The sequence below is a fragment of the Anser brachyrhynchus genome (genome assembly GCF_964034855.1).
Source record: "Anser brachyrhynchus genome assembly, chromosome: 3".
Taxonomy (NCBI): domain Eukaryota; kingdom Metazoa; phylum Chordata; class Aves; order Anseriformes; family Anatidae; genus Anser; species Anser brachyrhynchus.
Window position 1 is genome coordinate 117,119,771 of NC_137696.1, and position 21,125 is coordinate 117,140,895.

Sequence of the window (21,125 nt, forward strand, 5' to 3'; positions counted from 1 at the left end):
TGCTCTGATAAGATGTCCCGTTCTTTTCAGCCATTAGACTTCTTTGTGGGAAGTGGCAAAGTTGAAAAGAATCTATATTTCTGAGATCTTTGGAGGTCATAAGAATGTATCAAGGAAAGAAGAAATGTTGCAGGATGGTGTTAGATTGATCAAGCAGGGTTCATTCCTGCGGTGACACTCTGCCATTCCCTATTGTTATTTCCCTATATTTTTGACACTGTACTATGAAGGACATTAATTTTTATATTACCTATTCACCTGAATTCTATACACAGCTTTTCTTTCTTCAATAATTTAGAACATAGTTTTAAAATAAATAAATAAATGGGGAATTATAATATATTTTAAGTATTGTATTGTGCTTTTTTTGAAGACTGTAATCCTTATAGAGATAATTTCCTGAGGTGAAAGAGGTCTATTGCTTTATTGTGCTTAGAAATTGAGATTCAGAATAAGAAGAATCAGAAGAGGAATAAGAATTATATATGGCTATATTTTCTTGGCAGAACTTTTTGAAAAGTAAAAACAAGTTATATGAATGACTGAAAAGGGAAAAGCTTTAAAAAAAATTATGATGCTTTTTGGAAATATCCTAAAAATGAAATAGTGAGTTATAACTTTTCTAGAAAAACACTTAAGATACAGCTAAATGTTACCAGCCTAAGATTTACTGGCAGCTTCAGATGAACCCTGGCATGCATCTAGAAACTATCTGAAATTATCTTTTCACCGTGCTCTTAGACATGTCATTAGAAAGCCACACTGTCACTTTGGCCTTACATGGAACGTCAAACTTTATTTGACCAGGATTTACTGGAGGTTTGTTCTTTCTTGCCTATGCTGCCAGAATAATATTAAAAATGCAAGGAGTTTTTTTTTTTTTTTTTGTAGAAGAATACCCAGGCCAGCCATGAGCAAACTCAGACCAGTAGTGGAGGACATGTGACTATGTCAATGAGGAAGGCAGTCTGAGATGTTGGTGGAGAAGCTGGGGGAACAACCTAGACTGAACATGGTCCAAGAATGGAACTGAGTTGCTGCAATATGGTAGTCTGTCTCTGATTCCCTTCACAGGGAGGAAAAGACAATTCCATGCAGAAATTCATCCTTCTCTAAAACACCTAAAAGAGGTCAGATAAACTGAGCTTTAGAAAAGCCTGCTTTTTCCTGTTGATCATAAAAAGCCATAACACATAACTTAGATGGAGATTTTTAATTTGCAGAAGTTGTTTAGAGGCATATATCCTACCCTCTCTGTATTGAACTTAACACCCAAGCTAGCTGGAGTTTCTCTGCAGTCCTACATTAAAAATCTTATCCCTATCTTCAGCATAATTGAGAAATAGACTGGTGAAACCCCAATTAGTTTTTCCGCTTTTCCGTCCTCTCTACAGAGAACAACTCCATTATAATCACATTTATGATTGAACAGGTACTTCACAGTCTTATGAATTAAATTATTTACCTCTTTAAAAATATCAGCAGACAAATCTTGAGTTTTAAATGTTGACACTTCTCTTGGGAAGCAGGAAGGAAGAGATCAGGAGGATATCACAGTGCCAATTAATGAGGCCAAGCCTTCAAGTAGAACATTCATTAGGTTATGTGGTAGTCTCTGCAAGCTGTTCAGAAACATAGTCCAAAGCATATTTAACTGTAGAGCAATACTTTCCAAAACTTTGTGAATTGCTAGAGGAAAAGGAAAATTAAGTGATAGAAATGCAGCACTTTCAAACAGCCTCTCCCCTTCTCTTTGTAGAATAATAGAGTCTGAAGCTAGTACAGTAGCTTTAGGGTCAGGATGAGTTTTGACCTCTGTTAAGTTTCCCACATTATTAGCAGAGCAATAGGCTTGGACAGAAAAGGCATTAATAAAAGGGTGTCCTTTCACTATATTGTTTCTACTATTACAAACAGATAACTAATAACCTGATTTTGCCCTCAGTATACTGAATAGAAAAGAACAAGGTAAATAAATGATGGAAAGAGACAGTATGAGGGAGATGTATGAAAACAGTGATGGAAAGAAATCAGTACACTCTGCCTTATCATCTGAATTCTCCATTTGGGAAAAATACTCCTGTCATTGAATTGGCAAAACATTGACTGCAGAAAGGTTCTGGTTTAGAAAGTACATGGTGTTTCAGGTTATGGAAGTATTTCACTATATCTTATGGGGAATTTAAAGATGTAAGGGGTAGGACATGAAATACATTTCTTGTACTGAACATAGTAACCTCAGTTATAAGCTATTTAATTCTCAATAGACATAAATATGGATTCATCACAGGTAGAGATCAGGTGAAATTGAAATGCCAACAATGCCAGAGGCCAATGTGATGGCAGGGAATCAATTGGACAAAATATATCTAGATGAGCTTACAAGGCATGCAGTATCCTGTACTACTGATTTCCAACCAACCTTACCTGTGGGAAATTCCTTGCTGATACTACCTCTGGAAATGTTTGATCCTGAGCATATGAGCAAGAGACAGTACCCAATTGTATAGGGAGAAAATAAATAAACATTAATTTCACCCTGTTAGTGAAAGGATCTACCCAACCAGAGTCTCATTTCTAGCAGAGTTCATTCAGAAGGAGGACTTTGAATACAGTCCTGTCTTATTAGTAAGCAAAAGCCTCCTAGTAAGCATTATATAATTAATAATAATTAGTAAGCACTGCCTCCTAAACGCACAAGATCTGGCAATTCCAAAATATCAGAAGTCAGGCAAGCGGGGCAGAAGGCCGGCCTGGCTGACTCGGGAACATCTACTGGAGCTTAGGCGAAAGAAGAAAGTGTATGGCTGCTGGAAGGAGGGTCAAGCAACGAGGAAGGAGTATAGGGATGCTGTTCGTGTATGTAGGGAGAAAATTCGTGTGGCCAAAGCCCAACTAGAGTTGAAGCTGGCCATGTCTGTGGGAGACAATAAAAACGTTTTTTTTAGATATGTGAACAGAAAAAGGAGAACCAAAGAAAACATAGGTCCGCTACTAGATGGGAAGGGTCTCACAGACAATGACATAGGCAAAGCAGAGACGTTTAACGCCTTCTTCGCCTCTGTCTACAACATGGATGATGGGCTTCGGGACCCTGGGTACCCTGAGCTGGAGGACTGTGACGGTGGGAATGACAAACTCCCAACCGACCCTGAATGTGTGTGGGATTTGCTGCTCCACCTGGATCCATACAAGTCTATGGGTCCAGATAGAATTCATCCCAGGGTGCTTAAAGAGCTGGCTGACGTCATCATGGGACCTCTCTCAATTATTTTTCAACAATCTTGGGAATCTGGAGAGGTCCCATTGGACTGGAAGCTGGCAAATGTTGTGCCAATTATCAAGAAGGGTAAGAAAGAAGACCCTAGCAATTACAGGCCTGTCAGTCTCACGTCAGTGCCTGGTAAAATTATGGAGAGGATGATCCTTGAAGTTACTGAAGCGCACCTGGGGGACAATGCAGTCATTGGTCCCAGCCAACATGGGTTCATGAGGGGTAGGTCCTGCCTAACACATTTGATTTCCTTTTATGATAATATCACCCATCTAGTTGATCAACGGAAACCAGCTGATGTGATCTTTTTGGACTTCAGCAAAGCTTTTGACATGGTTTCCCACAGGATCCTATTGGACAAAATGTCCAGCATACAGCTAAACAGAAACATCATACGATGGGTGAGCAATTGGCTGAGGGGCAGGGCTCAAAGGGTTGTGGTAAATGGGGCCACATCTGGCTGGCGGATGGTCACTAGTGGGGTCCCTCAAGGCTTCATTTTAGGGCCTGTCCTCTTCAATGTTTTTCTAAATGATTTGGATGTAGGACTAGAAGGTGTTTTGCGCAAATTTGCCAACGACACCAAACTTGGAGGAATTGTGGACTCAGATGAGGGTGGAAAGGCCTTGCAGAGAGATCTGGAGAGATTGGAGAGCTGGGCGAACACCAACCACATGAAGTTTGACAAAAGCAAGTGCCGGGTCCTGCACCTGGGACGGGGCAACCCTGGCTATACGTATAGACTGGGCGACGAGACGCTGGAGAGCAGCCCCGCAGAGAGGGATCTGGAGGTTATGGTTGACAGCAAGTTGAATATGAGCCAACGGTGTGCCCTGGCGGCCAGGAGGGCCAACCGTATCCTGGGGTGCATCAAGCACGGCATTGCTAGTCAGTCGAGGGAAGTGATTGTCCCGCTCTACTCTGTGCTGGTGCAGCCTCATCTCGAGTACTGGGTGCAGTTCTGGGCACCGCGGTACAAAAAGGACATTAAATGGTTGGAGAGTGTCCAGAGGAGGGTGACAAAGATGGTGAAGGGCCTAGAGGGGAAGACATATGAGGAGCAGCTGAGGTCACTTGGCCTGTTCAGCCTGGAGAAGAGGAGGCTGAGGGGGGACCTCATCACAGTCTACAACTTCCTCGCGAGGGGCAGTGGAGAAGCAAGTGACCTATTCTCCGTTATCACCAGTGACAGGACCCACGGGAACGGTGTTAAGCTGAGGCAGGGGAAGTTTAGGCTGGACATCAGGAAGAGGTTCTTCACCGAGAGGGTGGTTGCACACTGGAACAGGCTCCCCAGTGAAGTAGTCACTGCACCAAGCCTGTCTGAATTTAAGAAGAGATTGGACTGTGCACTTAGTCACATGGTCTAAACTTTTGGGCAGACCTGTGCGGTGCCAGGAATTGGACTTGATGATCCTTATGGGTCCCTTCCAACTCGGGATATTCTATGATTCTATGATTCTATGATTCTAAAAGATGAAGGGAATGAAATATTTGCTGATCCCAGGTGAGACTTCACTCACTAACTCCTACCTTTTGCTGCACAGGTGGTACCAACACAGTAGGAGGAGGAAGGATTGGGAAGAAGAGTGTGTGATAAAACAGTGGAAGAAAGGTAAAACTTTCCTCGGCATTGTTGGGGCAGGGTGTAGAGCCCAACGTTCATATGAAGCTATAGCAATGGCAGTGTGGATACCACTAGTGTTGACTGGCTGGAGAAATATGGCTCTGTCAATGTTGTGGGAGCCAGGCAGTACCAACTGCATTGTGATAAAATTGAATTAATTTTCAAAACCTTCCACTCACTTAAAAACATGGTTTACCTTCCTGGTGGGGTCCTACTGCACCAGCTCAGAGCCTAGGCTCTTGGAGGCTGTGCTGCTCAGTGGGGCATTTTGGGCTGCCCTAACCTTGAGCCTCTTGCAGAGATAGACATGGGCCCGAGCTGGGCTCACACCTGCCCAGATGGGGATTGATGTACTCCCCCAAAATCAATGGAAAAGAAAATCATCTCCAAGTGATTAACTAATGGTTTATCAGATCCAAAGACTCCGTCTGGGGACTCCCAGCCTGCCGCAACAGGCACCCCAGAAAAGGCAGTGCCAAGGGGTGGGTAAATATATGGCTTTGGAGGGAGAACACACAGCTCCTGGATATTGGCAAGTTGTGGCTTAAGGTGGTATAAATTCCCAGTGTGTGTGTGTGTGTGTTAATGCTTCAAGCCATTATTGAATTTCTCACCATTTTTTTAATCTGTTTTATCAATTGCCACTACAAGCCAATGTTAATAACTTATTGTGAACTTGGTGAATTATGACTCCCTTAACTGTAAAAAGAGAAAATAGGAATACCTTATCTCTGGGGCACAATCCCCTTTTTTCTTTAAAGCTCCTTCCTGGTCAGTCTAACAGATGCTCTTTGATATTTTATCTGCCTGAGAGTTATTTGTTAATCCTGTGTGCTCCAGGGGTAAGCTTTTTATGAATGTTTTAATAAAATAGATTCAATGAGCCTAGTTGGTGTCCTTGTGCATTTCAGCATGGACTACAAAAGGAGGAAGATCTGATGGTAATAAAACATCACCCTTCTAGAGCTTACTTGGCTTACCTGGCTTACTCACATTTCAAATATTTTGTGTGGTTGCCTCCAATTTTTCAGTTTTATTCTTTGAATTCTCTATAGAAACCTTCTTATCAGTGTTTTACTGTCAGAAAATGTGCATTATTGTCAGAATTCCTTGAAGAAATATAAATGGTTGTATAATTGGTACAATAAAGAGACAGACCCACCTTCTGGCTAGATTCAGTTGAGAGGAAACATCATTCCTGACTATTGCTGGGGTAATGCTAGCCAAAATCAGAGGCCATTCTTACTGTCCCTAAATGTTTGCAACAGATTATTATTATTATTATTATTATTATTATTATTATTATTATTATTTACATAGTTCTCAGTAATCAGTCATTTCTCAATTATCTGTCTCACTGTGGATGGATTTAGATCAATTCTCCCAGTTTTATGTGAAACATGGAGGTTTTGGCACTTGAGGACTTTGTCCAGACTAGTTTTACTATCAGTTTGGGAAAGATAAGATATTGACACTGGTTTTTAGGTTGAAAGAAACCCAAAATGCCTAAGCAAAACCTAACTGAGAAAAGTCTTTTTGTGCAGAAACTAAACAAAAACCTTTTGTATTTCACCTGGTTTGTTCAAAATTCTGTCTGTATCCTCTTCTGGCACCTGGAAGTGACTCAGGTCTTAGTCCAAGCTTCTGAAAAGCCTCATGAACCTTAACGAACCTATCAGTAAACATATCTCCAGCTTAAGATTTGTAGCAAAGCGAATTTTATGCATGGCTACTTTTGAAATACAACAGCGAAAGGAGATACTCTGACCTTTGCTTTATTTATTGAAAAGCATCAGTCATATTCATCAATCATTTTTCTAATTTTTTAACAGTGTGTTGAGAGAAAAAGTTTCCTAACCAGATTCTAGGTCAGATATGAATTTATGTGCTTTATCTGCTGAATATGGGAAAATGCTCATTCCTCTTTTGCTCAGCTGCAGAGGCTTCCAGGTGGCTATGTGAGGGTGTCAGCGTACAAGTAATGCTTCATTCACTTGGGCTTAAGGGATTTTTATTTATAACACGTTGTACATGCATTTATTCATTTATGTGCATTTCCCAATCTGAATGTTGCTTTAAATAGATAACATGAAGGGTATGGAAGACAGTGAGATATGCATCTTTGGTGTTCATCCAGCCTTCGTGCTTCATCCTGGTGATAGCCTCAATTGCCACCTTGGGTTAATAATTAGTAAGTGCTTGGGGATCTGTCAATATAAAAACATTAAAGTAAAAAATGCAAAAAGCTATCATTGCTGATAATGTGGCTTTCCTGAATACTCGCTCTGCAATAATATATTGGAAAAAAGTTATTATGGATTTGGCATAACGCACGAATTAATTAGCTTCCAAAATAAATTTCTGGCCAAGGAGAACACTTGGGGGTTCCAGGCAGAACTGCTCTCTAGAGACTGGCAAAGAAGCTCCCTATATGCTTAACTGGAAACACTTTGCCAAGTCATCTCTGTTTGCCCATTATTCTCAGGTTGAAAAAGCAGAGCAGGAAAGCTGTCAAAACACAAGCACTTTTATATTTAAGCAAGTCACTTTATTTTAGGGTGAGGCTAGTCAGGGGGAAAGAGTTCATGACCCCATAATAAAAAATCACTAGCAGGAACATGCCTAATTGTTTGTTTGTTTGTTTGTTTGTTTTCCCCTACCCCTACAGTACTGAGTCTCAGTCAGGATGTCACTTTAGAGAATGCTTTTTAAATAAATAAATAAATAAATAAATAAATAAATAAATAAATAAATAAATAAATAAAGGAGGGAGGGAGGGAGGGAGGGAGGGAGTTTGTTTATAGTATGAAAGTTGGTGGTTTTGTTTGTTTGTTCATTTTGTTTTTGTTTTGTTTTTCCACTCAATCTGGAGTATAATCTGTAGGCTGGTCTATTCACCGTTGGTGTTTGAATTATTAGGAATCACAGGAGATGTACGAGTTTGCTCTTGATATGATGCACTGGGGGGTTGACTTGGGCAATTTCCATTACTGTTAATGGAGATGATGTTCATAAATTACCCATATATCAGTGCCAAAATGGATGCTGTAGTCTACCAAATGCTAAATGTTCCAGTATCACAAACTCAAACGTGATCTTCTAATATTTTAAGAGTTACTTCTTCTTAAATATACAGAACACGAACAGTTTGTTCATTAATTCTCACTTGGATTTAGTTTCTGTTGGGAGACAGGGTGTTTTTCTGTTTTTGTTTGGTTTTGTTGTTTTGGTTTGGTTTTGCTTTCTTTAGTGAAACTTTTGAAAAATTGCAACATCACATAAGGAACCCCCCTGAATGTCTGAAGGACTCTCCCGCTGCAACTGAACCAGTAAAGGAAAGGGTGCTACTGAGCCTTCCCGGGCACTGCAGTTCAACTGTGCATGCTGTTCAATTGCTGGAAGGGTTTCTGGCATGCTGGAGGCCTTTTCCAAGTAGTTCTACCAAATTGTGGTCTTGTCTGGGGAGGGGGCATGAGGTGAGGACCATTCTCAAACAGTTGTCTGTCATTTTGTTTTGAAGGCCATGAGATCTTAATAATGACTCAGGCTACTTCTTGACAGCTGAAGAATCTGGAGAATGCTTAACTTTAATAGCATAGACTTAGTCTCTTTCTGTATTGTGATTCGTAGCCTATGTAGTTCCTTAGCTTTGCAAAGCTGGTGTATCCTATTGCCATTAATTGCATATCTTCCTTTGAGAACCTTTCACAGAGGCTGAAAGTGCCTTTCTAGAAGAAATATAAGTGGGAATAAAGCAATAGTTCTTACAGGCTCTTGACTGTGCTGAATCTCCTTGCTCAACCCTAAAATGATCAATTAGTGATAAATATGCTGAGTGAATGAAGTGGGTACTTTTCTATTAGGCATAGAACCGAGCAAAGCAATTTGTTTCAGCCCCTCACCTTAGAGACAAAAAAGGACAGAATTCTGTATAACTGACCTGGATAGACAACCCTTTCTTTAAATAAGTTTCTTGAATTTGTGCTCAGGATTAGCCATAAAGATTATATTTATCATTTGTGTATACTAATAGCCATGATTATTTTCAAATCACTGACCAAGAAATAAATGGTTCTGTGTTACCCTCTGAAGTAATTTTTTCTACACATGGGTCATTTTTGCAAAAATATATGCAGTCTTCTGTCTCACTCACAGCCTCCCTTTAAATCATGTGAAGGTTTGACTACCAGTGATGGTCAGGGCAGTTGTAGTTTCAGACTCAAGGGAATGCAGCAGGTGTTGTTAATGTATTTTTAATGCTTTACTCTCAATGAGGACCAAATATATAAAGATTGCAACCTGCTCTATCTCCAGCAGCTTGAGGCTTTTAATTTTAATATTCCTTTTTTACACTTACTGCAGCAAAAGAAACCACACTTCAAAATATTTTTTTCTCTCTCCTTTTTCCTCTTCTGTGGTTCTTCGAAAGGTTAGGTTTGACAATAGGAATATAGTCACAGATACTCTAGGCAACAAATGAGAAATGTTCTTTTGTGACCTTAATGTTGGCAAGTGATAATAACCAGTGAACCATGAAATACTGCTGCAATATTGTTCATGACTTTTCTGTTTTCTAAGATTAATTTTATGTTCTGAAATGAAGTGACAATCATTTATTATTCTGTTTTACATAGCTTCCACCGGGAAGCAAATATGAAAAGCTTAATTTTCTAGTCCACTTGCAGCAGTGTTCCTAGTGAAGAATCAGATATATGCTTAAATATTCCTTGTTTAATGTATACAATATAATCCTTTTGTTTAGGCTTAGTCAGAAACGTCTGGCTTAGAATAGAGCTGGCTAATGTTTAAAAGCGGAAATTACTTTTCTCTCCTAGGGGTTAAATAGTTATAGTACTAATTATTAATACACTACGGGTGTGAACTTTGGAAGAATATTTAATTTTGAGCTACTGTTTTCTGAGAACGTCATACTTTCCTAATGAAACATTTTACCTTTTCACCAAACTATGGTCTGTTCAAAATGCTGCGAACAGGATTTAGCTAACAAAGACTCCTTGCTACCAGCAATTTCTACTCCACAAGTAGATTATAATGGCATTTTCATCAGAGGAAACATATATAGTTCTCAGATCAAACCTAGTTCACGTTTCCATGTACACCATTATCTTTTCCTCCATGGACTGTTGCTAATCAAAAAATTTTAGGGTTTGATAGTGCAAATCTTACTTATCTTCAGTACACATAAATGCTTCTATTGACTTTAGTAATATTGCTGCTCTGGTGTGTAAAGTCAGGAAAAAGAAAAGCCAGGAAAGTCAGGAGAATTTCAAGGTCAATTGTATGGGGGAAAGTAGATAACATTTTTAAAGTCAGTAGGTTTTTCTGTTGCTGTTTTTTGTTTGTTTGTTCTCTTTAAAATATGTGTGGTTAAGCATTAGGATATAATTGCATAATCACAGAACCACACAGAATCATCTAGGTTGGAAGAGACCTCCAAGATCACCTAGACCAACCTCTGACCTAACACTAACAAGTCCTCCACTAAACCATATCACTAAGCCCTAAATTTAAACGTCTTTTAAAGACCTCCAGGGATGGTGACTCAACCACTTCCCTGAGCAGCCCATTCCAATGCCTAACAACTCTTTCGGTAAAGATGTTCTTCCTGATATCCAACCTAAACCTCCCCTGGCACAACTTTAGCCCATTCCCCCTTGTCCTATCACCAGCTATGTGGGAGAACAGACCAATCCCCACCTCGCTACAGCCTCCTTTAATGTACCTGTAAAAAGTGATAAGGCCGCCCCTGAGCCTCCTCTTCTCCAGGCTGAACAATCCCAGCTCCCTCAGCCGCTCCTCGTAAGACTTGTTCTCCAGACCCCTCACCAGCTTCGTTGCCCTTCGCTGGACTTGCTGGAGCACCTCCATGTCCTTCTTGTAGTGAGGGGCTCAAAACTGAACACAGTACTCGAGGTGCAGCCTCACCAGAGCTGAGTACAGGGGGACAATCACTTCCCTAGCACTGCTGGCTACACACTGTTTCTTATACAAGCCAGGATGCTGTTGGCCTTCTTGGCCACCTGAGCACACTGCTGGCTCATATTCAGCCGACTGTCAACCAATATTCCCAGGTCCTTCTCTGCCAGGCAGCCTTCTAACCATTCATCTCTCAGCCTGTAGCACTGCTTGGGGTTGTGCACCAGGTGCAGGACCCGGCACTTGGCCTTGTTGGACTTCATACAGTTGGCCTCAGCCCATCGGTCCAGCCTATCCAGATCCTCCTGCAGAGCCTTCCGACCCTCAAGCAGATCGAGACATGCACCTAACTTGGTGTCGTCTGCAAACTTACTGGTGGTGCACTCGATCCCCTCATCCAGATCATTGATAAAGATATTAAAGAGGACTGGCCCTAGTACTGAGCCCTGGGGGACTCCACTAGTGATCGGCCTCCAACTGGATTTAGCTCCATTCACCATGACTCTTTGGGCCCAGCTCAAATTACACTCAAGATAATCTGCTCCATGAGCTTCCCTGGTACTGAAGTCAAAACTAATAACTAATTAGTCAAAACTAATAACTAATTAAGGGCTTGATTCTTGGAGGAACTGAATACCTATCACTTTCATCAACATTAAATTTCTCATTAAGGTTATTCAAGAAGTTAAACATTGACCAGGGATTGTTTATTTGGAATGAGCTGCATTCAGAATGATACAGGTACCCCTTCTTCTGGAAAACTAAGCAGTTTCCCAGTCTGGGTGCATTAAATTACATGTTGGATCTTTTGTTTAGTCATCTCTATCAAAGTAATCTTGTTTGAAGAGGGGATTGATTCAAAAAGAAATTTACATTTTCAGCACTTTTGAACATCATACCAGAGATAGTATCTGTATCTACCTACAGATCAGGTGCTCGGCATTAACAATTTCCAGCAGGAAAATACTGGTCCATATACACTGTGATTTGGGGACAAAAGACAGGGGACTATTGTTCACCCATTTGGAGCACTATACTACCAGTGTTTCTAGCACTGACTAACATTAACTAGTAGACCAAACTGTCACTAATAATTCTGGAGTTTTGAAGTAAACAGATTAACCAGCCAACCAACTAACCATCACCAACAACAAAACATAAAACCCAAATCCTCTGTGTTAATTCTGATAAGTACCCTAAAATCCAAGGTGATGTCTTGTAGCATGACTCAGTTGTGTTCCAGCTGTTCATACATTGCAAACTGTTGTTTCCTGATTTAACGATAATCCCATTTCTTAAGTGTTCTGATTAGATATTTGTTAAAAGCAAGAGTAAAATGTTAGGTTCACTACTATTAGTTTCCAAAGTCTCAGCTGTTAGGAATTAGATAGGGTGCCACTACCACTAGATGTGCAATAAACAGTGTTTGCGTTAAAAGTCTGAGATTACTTTTGTTCGAGACTGCTTTGCTCATTATAACTCTACTTGAGGAGCCTTCTTGAAGATTCACAGCAAAGCCCAAGCTAAGACTAAATATAAAGCTAGCATCCTAGTGGGATTTAAAACAAATAGAAGATAAAGAACCCTTCTTTTATCTACTGAAATGGCCACAACTTGAAGTGGATAATTTACTGAATTGCATTTCATTTCCTTGTAATATAGTACATGACATACAAGCAAGATTAGGTGCTGGGATTCAGAAGCAAAGAAACAGAAGTCTGTAGGTGCTGAGTGGATATTTATACATTTAAGGAGAGAAAAAAAAATTTCCAGGGAAATTAAAAAAAAAAAAAAGGTCTATATGCTGTTATTAAAAAACAGGCTTTATGGAACAATCATGGATTATGTAATCACAACTTCCAGTTTTATCTAAACAACTCGATTTTCACTAGGTAAGCCACTAAGTCTTCCCTGGCATAGGTGTACAAAACCATGACTAGTAAATGTACGTTCTACATGGAGAATACAGAATTTTGCTCTAAAGTTATTAAAATTGACAAATAGAAATTCTGTGCACAGGACAGTTTTGGGGAGTGAAAGCTCAGTAAGAGAGAAACACTAATTAAAAATAAAGGGAGTTTTGGCTTATCTATCTATATTTTCCAATGTCTATCACTGACTGTGATAGTGTTCTTTTTTTTTTCTGTTTTACAACAATTTATGTTTTCAAGTATTTTTTTTTTTCCCTCTTGAAAGTTATTGAAAAACATTTGCAAGACAACACAGTCAATGGTTATAACCAACACGGGTTCACGATGGGAAAGTCCTGTTTAACTAACTTAATTTCCTCTTAGGGCACGGTTACCCATCTAGGTGACCAAGGGAAGCCATTTGATGTAATCTTTTTTGATTTCAACAGAGCTTTTGATACTGTCTCTCACAGTACCTTTCTGGACAAAAAGTCCAGCATACAGCTAGACAAATACACTATACAATGGATGAAAAATTGGCTGGTGGGTTGCGCTCAAGGGGCTATAGCAAGTATGAAATGTTCTGGACACAGGACTTGAATGCATACTAAATAGGTTTGGAGAAGATAAAAAAATTGGAGGAGCTATTGACTCCCTTCAGGATTGAGAGGCCTTGCAGAGAGATCTTGATAGACTAGAAGGCTGGGCAGTCACCAACAATATGAAGTTTAACAAGAGCAAGTGCCAGATTCTGCACTTGAGACAGGGTAATCTTAGATGTATGTACAGATTGGAGGATGAGAGGTTGGAGAGTAGCACTGTGGAAAGGGATCTGGGGGTTCTGGTTGATGGCAAGTTGAACGTGAGTCAGCAGTGGCACTGGCAACCAGGGGGGCCACCTGTACGCTGGGGTGCATCAGGCACAGCATTGCTAGCTGGTCAAGGGAAGGAATTGTCCTGCTCTACTGAGCGATGGTGCGTCCTCATGTCGAGCGCTATGTGAAGTTTTGGTGCCACATTACAAGAAAGATATAAAACTATTAGAGAGTGCCCAAAAGTGGGCAACAAAGACGGTGAAATATCTGGAGGGGAAGTTGTAAGGGGAGCAACTGAAGTCACTTGGTTTGTTCAGCCTAAAGAAGTCTGAGGGGAGGCCTCATCACAGTCTACAGCTCAATGAGGGAGCGTGGAGGCAGAAGAACTGATCTCTTCTCTCTGGTGACCAGTGATATGACCCAAGAGACCAGTATGAAGATTCATTGGGAGAAGTTAAGACTGGATATTAGGAAAAGATTCTTCACTGAGAGGGTGGTCAGGCTCTGGAACAGGCTTCCTAGGGAATTGGTCAAGGCACCAAGCCTGCAGGAGTTCGAGAAGTGTTTGGACAATGCTGACAAACGTATGGTTTGATTTTTGGGTGATCCTGTGTGGAGCCAGGAGTTGGATTTGATAATCCTTATGGGTCCCTTACAACTTGGGATATTCTATGATTATATGTTGCAGTTAAGCTCCTAGCTGCTCAGCCTAGAATGTGTGCAGAGTGAAACTAGTAGTTTCCAAGGAAACTTTCATGTAAAAGTTGAATGAAAGGTGGTTTTGACTCCAAACTTCAACTGCTTAAGTCTTCGGGCAGGTTCTCCAAAGCTTATTGTCCATTAAAGCTCTGTTCTGGGCCCTTTGTCCTTTTCTGGGGATAGGTCTAGCCCTTAAGTTGTTGAATCATCTGGACACAGTGAAACTTTCATCCTCCAGTGTTGAATAATAGCCACAGACATCTATTATTCTCTGACTCATGTGGATTTCAAGGGGAATTTTGGATGTGCAATCATGTGTAATAACAATCATCAGTTGCAGGGTATTTTCAAAATGCACAGATATCATCTGAGTGCTCGTGGACATCAAATAACAAGATCCTGCATAAGTATATCAAAGAAAAGATAGTACTTATTTGAAAATCCATTTCTTTGTTATTAGTTGTAACCAGCTCTGCACCGTACATACTCCGTATGAAGACTCCCATCACCAGTAAACAGAAGATGAAATCTAATTGAAAGATTGATTTCCTGCTCCAATTTTAATGATTCCTGTAGATTTTTTCTTGTATATAAAGAAGTTGCACCTAGACCTGAAAAAGAAGTGAAGTAAAATCAGGAAATTATTACATTTCCTCAGCTGGATATGATTTTTTTTCTTTCTGCTAGGAAGAAAGATGTTATATTTTGCTGGAAATAAACAGATTTCTCTGAGTGGCAAAATGAAACTTGTTTGTCACAGTAGAGGGCAGAGCTGAAGGTCAGAGCAAAAATTCTACTTAGTGTGACACATTTCCATGAACTGAATCATCCCTCTGTGATTGACAAATCTGACACTTGCCAGAAAGGGAGTGAGGGTGAAGGGGTATCAGATTTCCTCATAGTTCTGGGGAGGGGTACGAAGGTAAAAAAAGACTGATAGTATGGGCCTCTACACATGAAATTAACATCACAAAAAAAAAAAAAAAAAAAAAAACACTAAATAGCACACCCCTAAGTCTGAGCCCTTAGAGGGTCAGGTAGAGGAACAGATGATTTCCAGTGGACTTTAATCACCTGCTGCCCTAGGGATTTCCTCCAATACCTTTTTTTTTTTTTTATGGAAATGCAAAGAAATTAGGAGATGTAAGTTATATGTGAATGGAGGAGAGTCTTTGCCTAATAAAATAAATATATTAAGAAAGGAAGTTGCAGTTAGGTTCACTGACTAATCCAGACTAAAATCTTTCAGCAGAGTGAAATGAACTTCCAGGGTGTCTTGAAATCTCCAAACACTGACTTGAAATATCAGTTTCTTTGTCTTTCATTTCACAGTGAGGCTTTCATCTCTGTTTTTGGTGATTCATCTACCTGCCATGAATTTCTATCCTACAGCTCCAGCCCTTTCTGCAGTGGGCAGAGGAGAAACAGTAGACATCCTCTGTTTCAACATCATTGTTTAGACATTTTTGACACGTCAGTTTCATATGCAAGCTAGAGAAATATGGTCTAGAATAAACAACCAAAATTTTGAGGCAAAGCTGGTTGGAAAACCGTAATCAGAGAGTAGGATTCAGTGTCTTAATGTCAGCAAAGATGGAGACATCAAGATGGGAGAAAATGCAAACAAACTGAAGGACAGAATTAGAATTCAAAATTATCCAAAGCTTACCATGCTTTGGAGTAGAGCTCTGGACTAGGTTATTTGACTTTCCTCCAGCTGTATTTGCTAGGATTCATTTCCAGTTCCTCCTTACCAAGATCTCATCTTTTGCTACTTAGCAGTTACATCCCCTCTTACCACGGGCATCAACTCTAAAGTGTGTAACTTTACCTATTACTATTACTCTGTCCTACACGCTTCTCTGAGGATAGAAAGCTGCATCATATCCTAGGTCTGCTGGTTTCATCACTGTCCTCTCTAATTCCTTCCCACTGTGATTTCTATGAAACATCAGCCTCTGCCAGCCTTGTTTTGATTTCTTTAAGGATATCAAGGAAGAATAGCTATGTAGTGTTGCAGGGAGAGGTGGCTGTTGATTTTTTTTCCCGTGAGATCCTTTTCTATAGTCATTACTGCTTGGATGAATTTTCCTACTGTATCTTGAGTTCTGCATGTGTAATTCTCTGGAAGAGGAGAGATTAGAGAAGTCTGTGCTTGGGGAGGATTGTTTTCTGTGTTTTTGTTGTTGTTGTTGCTGTTTGTTTGTTTGTTTGTTTTTGAGATACATGTGGCAGCTTTAGGAGTGAAGACCAAAATCTCTTATATCTATATGAGCTCCACACTGTCAGTGGGCTTCAAAGACTCTCACGTTTTCTACTCCTACAGGGTGTAGATCTTGTTGAACTCAACCCATACATCCCTTTGACTTCAGTGAGGTTTAAATCAGGACAGTGCATTTTTCAGTTTGATTCCTTTCTAGATTAACCTCTAGTTTTTCTTTTTATTCTCAGCTTATTTTTTTATTTTTTTTTTTGTCACTGTTGTTTATCATTATTTATGAACCCTAAGAAACAGCAATTTCAGCAAAATAAGACTAACTTCTAAGACTGGGAGCTAGCTGTCTGGTGCAAATTCAGTTGGGAAATATGCTTCTACTGCTGTTCACCACTCTCAAACTCATCCTGTAAATCTTAATAAGGTCTCAAATCTGGCAAGGAGGGATACCCTTGGGAGAGCTTTAATGATTTGACAGTACTAAATGTGTAGAGGACAAGCAGGATGCTTTGTCTCTAGACTTGTAAAATGTAAAGCGTTACCGAGTCTTGTCAAGTTACAGACTTACATACTATAAATAAGGATAACATGGCAATGAAAACAGAGGTGGAGAATCTGGAAACTCTTTATTATCAAGGCAAATATTTCTTTGCACCATTAATCCAAAATTTCACAGAATGACTTTAGAACAGGGAAGTCAGAGGATTGCAATAAGGAGATGAAAGGTCAGGACTTTTGTGTTTTATTTACTTGTATTTCGGTTTTGCAGGGACAAGGATCAACTTATTCACCATGAAAGAGTTTCAGAATTGCTCATATATCAGAGATTATGTTTCTTTCTCCACTTGTCAACTTACTTTCTCAAACATACATAACAATATAATCTGAGTGCTTCCCTGGTGCATCATACCTTTTCACTACAACTTTTTTTTTTTTTTTTTTTTTTTAGGATGATTTGATAAGGACTTTGTTTTGGCATCATTTAGCCTTTTTATCAAGATAGAGTTCTGCATGTTTCTCAGACAACTTCTCTTTACAACGCTGCTTCCTCATTGCAGTTTTGATAGCCATAAAATAGAATTTTCTAAAATTGGAGAACAAGCTGATATGCTTCATCCAGCAGAGCTGCAGGCTATTTTTCATGATTGCACATATATTTTGTTGATTGTGATGAAGCCAAAAGATTTTTAAATAGAAAAAAAAAATTGGGGGGAGGAGGGGGAACAATAGCCTCTTGCTTTCTATAGCCTTGCAGAAGCTTCTGAAGGATATTAAAGATGAAGGTGTCTTACAAAATTATTATTTTTCTGAGTTATGCCCAGGTGGGTGAGTATTTTTCTTCTACTGTGCATTTGCTTTGATATTTTCTCTCTTTTTTTAAAATTGTTGATAATATATTTATATCACACAGTATGGAACATGTTGACGTATATGACTATTTTTGTATATTCGAATTATTTATTAAAGAAAATTATTTAATTGTAGCTACTTCTAGAGAAGCTTATTAAACAGCACCTGCCATTCAGATCTCTCCTGTTATAATGGCTCACCAAGACAGGAACTTGTATGTCACTGTATATAAGAAGAAGGTCAGGTACAAAAGGGTAAAGAAGTATATTAAGCAAACTAGAAGTAGAATAAACAAAATAATAGAGATCTTTTGGCTTTCAAGACAAGGACATTTCTATTTGTTAAAGGGATGGACGCCTTTATTTGTACTTCATTTCCTTTGGATTATCATTTCAATTGATATGCAAAGATCCTACAAACAGCTGTGGAACTGCTGTTCCTCAATGTTCTTGTAGTTCCTCTGAGATGGTAGAAGTTTGGTAGAAGTCTACAAGATTGTGTCCAGGCTGCAAGAGAACTCCAGCAGGAACTATACATCCTTTTTTCCTCTGTGATTCAGACAAGAACGTTATCAAAGGACAGAATACAACTTCCACATCTTATTCCACCAAGTAACTCATTTTCCCCAGCTTCCATTTGTTACTGTTATTATATAGCAAAAATATTTCCCATTGCCTCTGGCCTTCAAGAGAAAATTATGCAAGGTATTAACAGTGGGTCCTGCAGAAGGATCCAAGGAAGATATGGGGAAGTTTGAATCTCTAGTGAATTACCTGAATTACTTTTTTTTAATAGATCTCATTTACAAGGCATAGCCCTCAACATTAATAAGAATCAGCTTTTAAAGTGACCCCATTAAATGTAATTAAATTCAATAATTATTTTTTTTTGGGGGGGGGGGGGAATAAAAAGATATGTTTGAATTAGTTCCCTGCCAAACGTGAAATAAATAGAAACAAGTTCACTTTTATTCTTCCTAGGAGCGTTCACAAATGTAAGTCAGTTAATCCACTTTCAAGTCACATTTTTTGTTAAGTCAGGCTCATTTTCCTGATTGCCCTTATTTAGACAGGTCTTTGGAAATGGGCTCCAGTTGCAAAGCTCAGGTTAGGATGTGAATGTAAATTAGTGAACTTTAAGCCTGCTGTTGGGATCCTGCCTGGGTCAGGCCAACGTAGCTTTGCCCAGTTAACCTCTTTTACCCTTAAGCAGCAGTTCCTTTAACATCATTTTACTGTTATTAATGCTGCTACTTCCTGTAACTTTTCAAGCAAAGAGACATTGGGCTCTTGTGAGGTAAAGCCCAGCAGTGGCTAATAGCAGGGCTAGTGGCACTGCTGCTGAGGAAAATAGCAGTGACAGCAAGAAACACAGATAAAATTGACTCTGAGCCTCTGACATGGTAAAGATTAGTTTCCAATGAAAATTACTCCCTTGTGTAAACCAGCAGCAAGACCGTCAAGGGGATCCTGCCACCAGCATCCCCCTCATGGAAAGAGAAACCAAAAAAACAGTCAGGTTTTTAGAAATTGAAGCTAATAGTCTGCCTTCCCCTTCCAGAGGTTCAGATCTGGCATTTGAAATCCTTATTTTCACTGCACCTGCCACTTCCTGCAAATTCACATCACCAGGGGCAGAAGCACCTTGCAAATACATCCTCTGGAAACACCTGTCTGGTCTTTGACCTAAGACATCACTTTATGTGCTCTCAGCCCCAGTTCAACCTTCTTTCTGGATGTGCTTGTGCTCCAGCACCAAGGGTAGGGATTTCCAAGAGAAGAGATGATTTGATACAATCCTAGAGGAAAGAAGTCCTAGGACATATGTGAAAGAGAAAGTCTAAGGTTTATTGTACAAGGAATTGCATGGAGACAGGCAAGAAATAACATGAGAATCCTGCCTGGCTTACGAGAGAAGAAAGATGTATGGTACCAGGGGATATTGTCTCCCATGAGAAACAAAGCGAGGAATACTGCTGCTGTGGGTCTCTGTATTTTTGCTCGGGAAGGGGTTTTAATTCCCATTTTCTGGACTACAATAAATCAATTTCAAAAAGGGAACTTCAGACCAAAGTGGTGACGCTGTTCTTTCCAGGGTAAATGTGGGCTGAGCTTAGAAGGTGACGTCTTGCAGTGCTGTGCTGCTGCAGTGCAACCAGTTCTTCTGACCAAGTATAAAGTTATCAAACAAACCACCAGAGTCACACCATAACAATGACCATTTCTCCTCATTTAGATATAAAAGGGACTGACACTGCAGGCAAGATGACTCACAGTGCCTACAACTAACTCTGGAGACTTGCCAAGATCTAACCAACTCCAGAGCTTACTATGAGCACAAGAATAGCAATGGTGACTCCTGTGAGAGGACTCAAGGGAACGGCATGAAGCTGCTTGAGGGGAGGTTCAGCCTGGATATCAGGAAAAGGTTCTTCAGCAAGGGTGTGCTCAAGCACTGGAACAGGCTCCCCAGTGAGGTGGTCAGAGCACCGAGCCAGCCGGAGTTCAAGAAGTGTTTTCAACAACGCTCTGAGACACATGGTCTGATTTTTGGGTAGTCCTGTGTGGATGCAGGAGTTGGACTTGATGGTCCTTGTGAGTCCCTTCCAACATGGGATATTCTGTCATTCTCGGCTTCTTTGTGTGAACAGACGTTCATAAACTTACATATGGATTATCTGCCTGCATGATTGTAGCCCAGTGGGCTAAAACTATGGGAAAATCCACAGTGTGTATCTGTGTTTGTTGTATTACACTGGGTGAACATATGGATGGGCTCTACTGGTGTCGTATTTCTTAAGCTCTGTTTGGTGATAGATACAGGCTGGACCTGTACTGTCAGAGAGTCATAGAATCATAGAATAATTTAGGTTGGAAAAGACCTTCAAGATCATCAAATCCAACCACCACTACATCCCTTAGTGCCACATCCATTCATCTCTTAAATACCTCCAGGGATGGTGACTCCACCACTTCCCTGGGCAGCCCATTCCAATGTGTGACCACTCTCTCTGTGAAAATGTCACTGCAATCACTCCTAAGTTTCATTTCATTATTTGAGACCAGTATCAAATGCTCCTATTTGATAAGTATCTTTATTTGCCCTGAGTTTCCCAGTTCATGCTTCTAAGCCTGAAAAAATGATGTAGAACTGCATGGGATATAAGATTATTATGAGTTGAGTATGTAAAGTCTGGGGTAGAGTTGAGAGTCTGAATGATTTATAATCAGTAATTAGTTCCTGTTCTGACGACCTAGAAGCTGAAACTTTTAAAAAATAAATCAGCATGATGTTGCTG

At 39.9% G+C, this 21,125-nt stretch overlaps 1 protein-coding gene across 8 annotated transcripts in view; it reads left to right on the top strand.

The window, feature by feature from the left end:
* LOC308192194 (uncharacterized protein) overlaps window positions 1–21,125 on the top strand; it is an 87,534-nt gene that overhangs the window by 35,977 nt on the left and 30,432 nt on the right. For 4 of the 8 annotated variants that reach the window (XR_013948632.1, XR_013948633.1, XR_013948634.1 and 1 more), the window contains exon 4: window positions 4,822–4,889. The exons of 1 other annotated variant lie outside the window; for it this stretch is intronic. Coding sequence is in view for 1 of the 7 variants with exons in the window: in XM_080585488.1 (XP_080441614.1) it covers window positions 4,822–4,889; window positions 20,063–20,115 (121 nt within the window). In the remaining 6 variants the exon portion in view is untranslated. Of the gene's footprint in view, window positions 1–4,821; window positions 4,890–6,984; window positions 7,093–20,062; window positions 21,054–21,125 lie in introns of those variants that run through there. 3 more of the 8 variants (XR_013948631.1, XR_013948635.1, XM_080585488.1) reach the window with 2 other exon arrangements.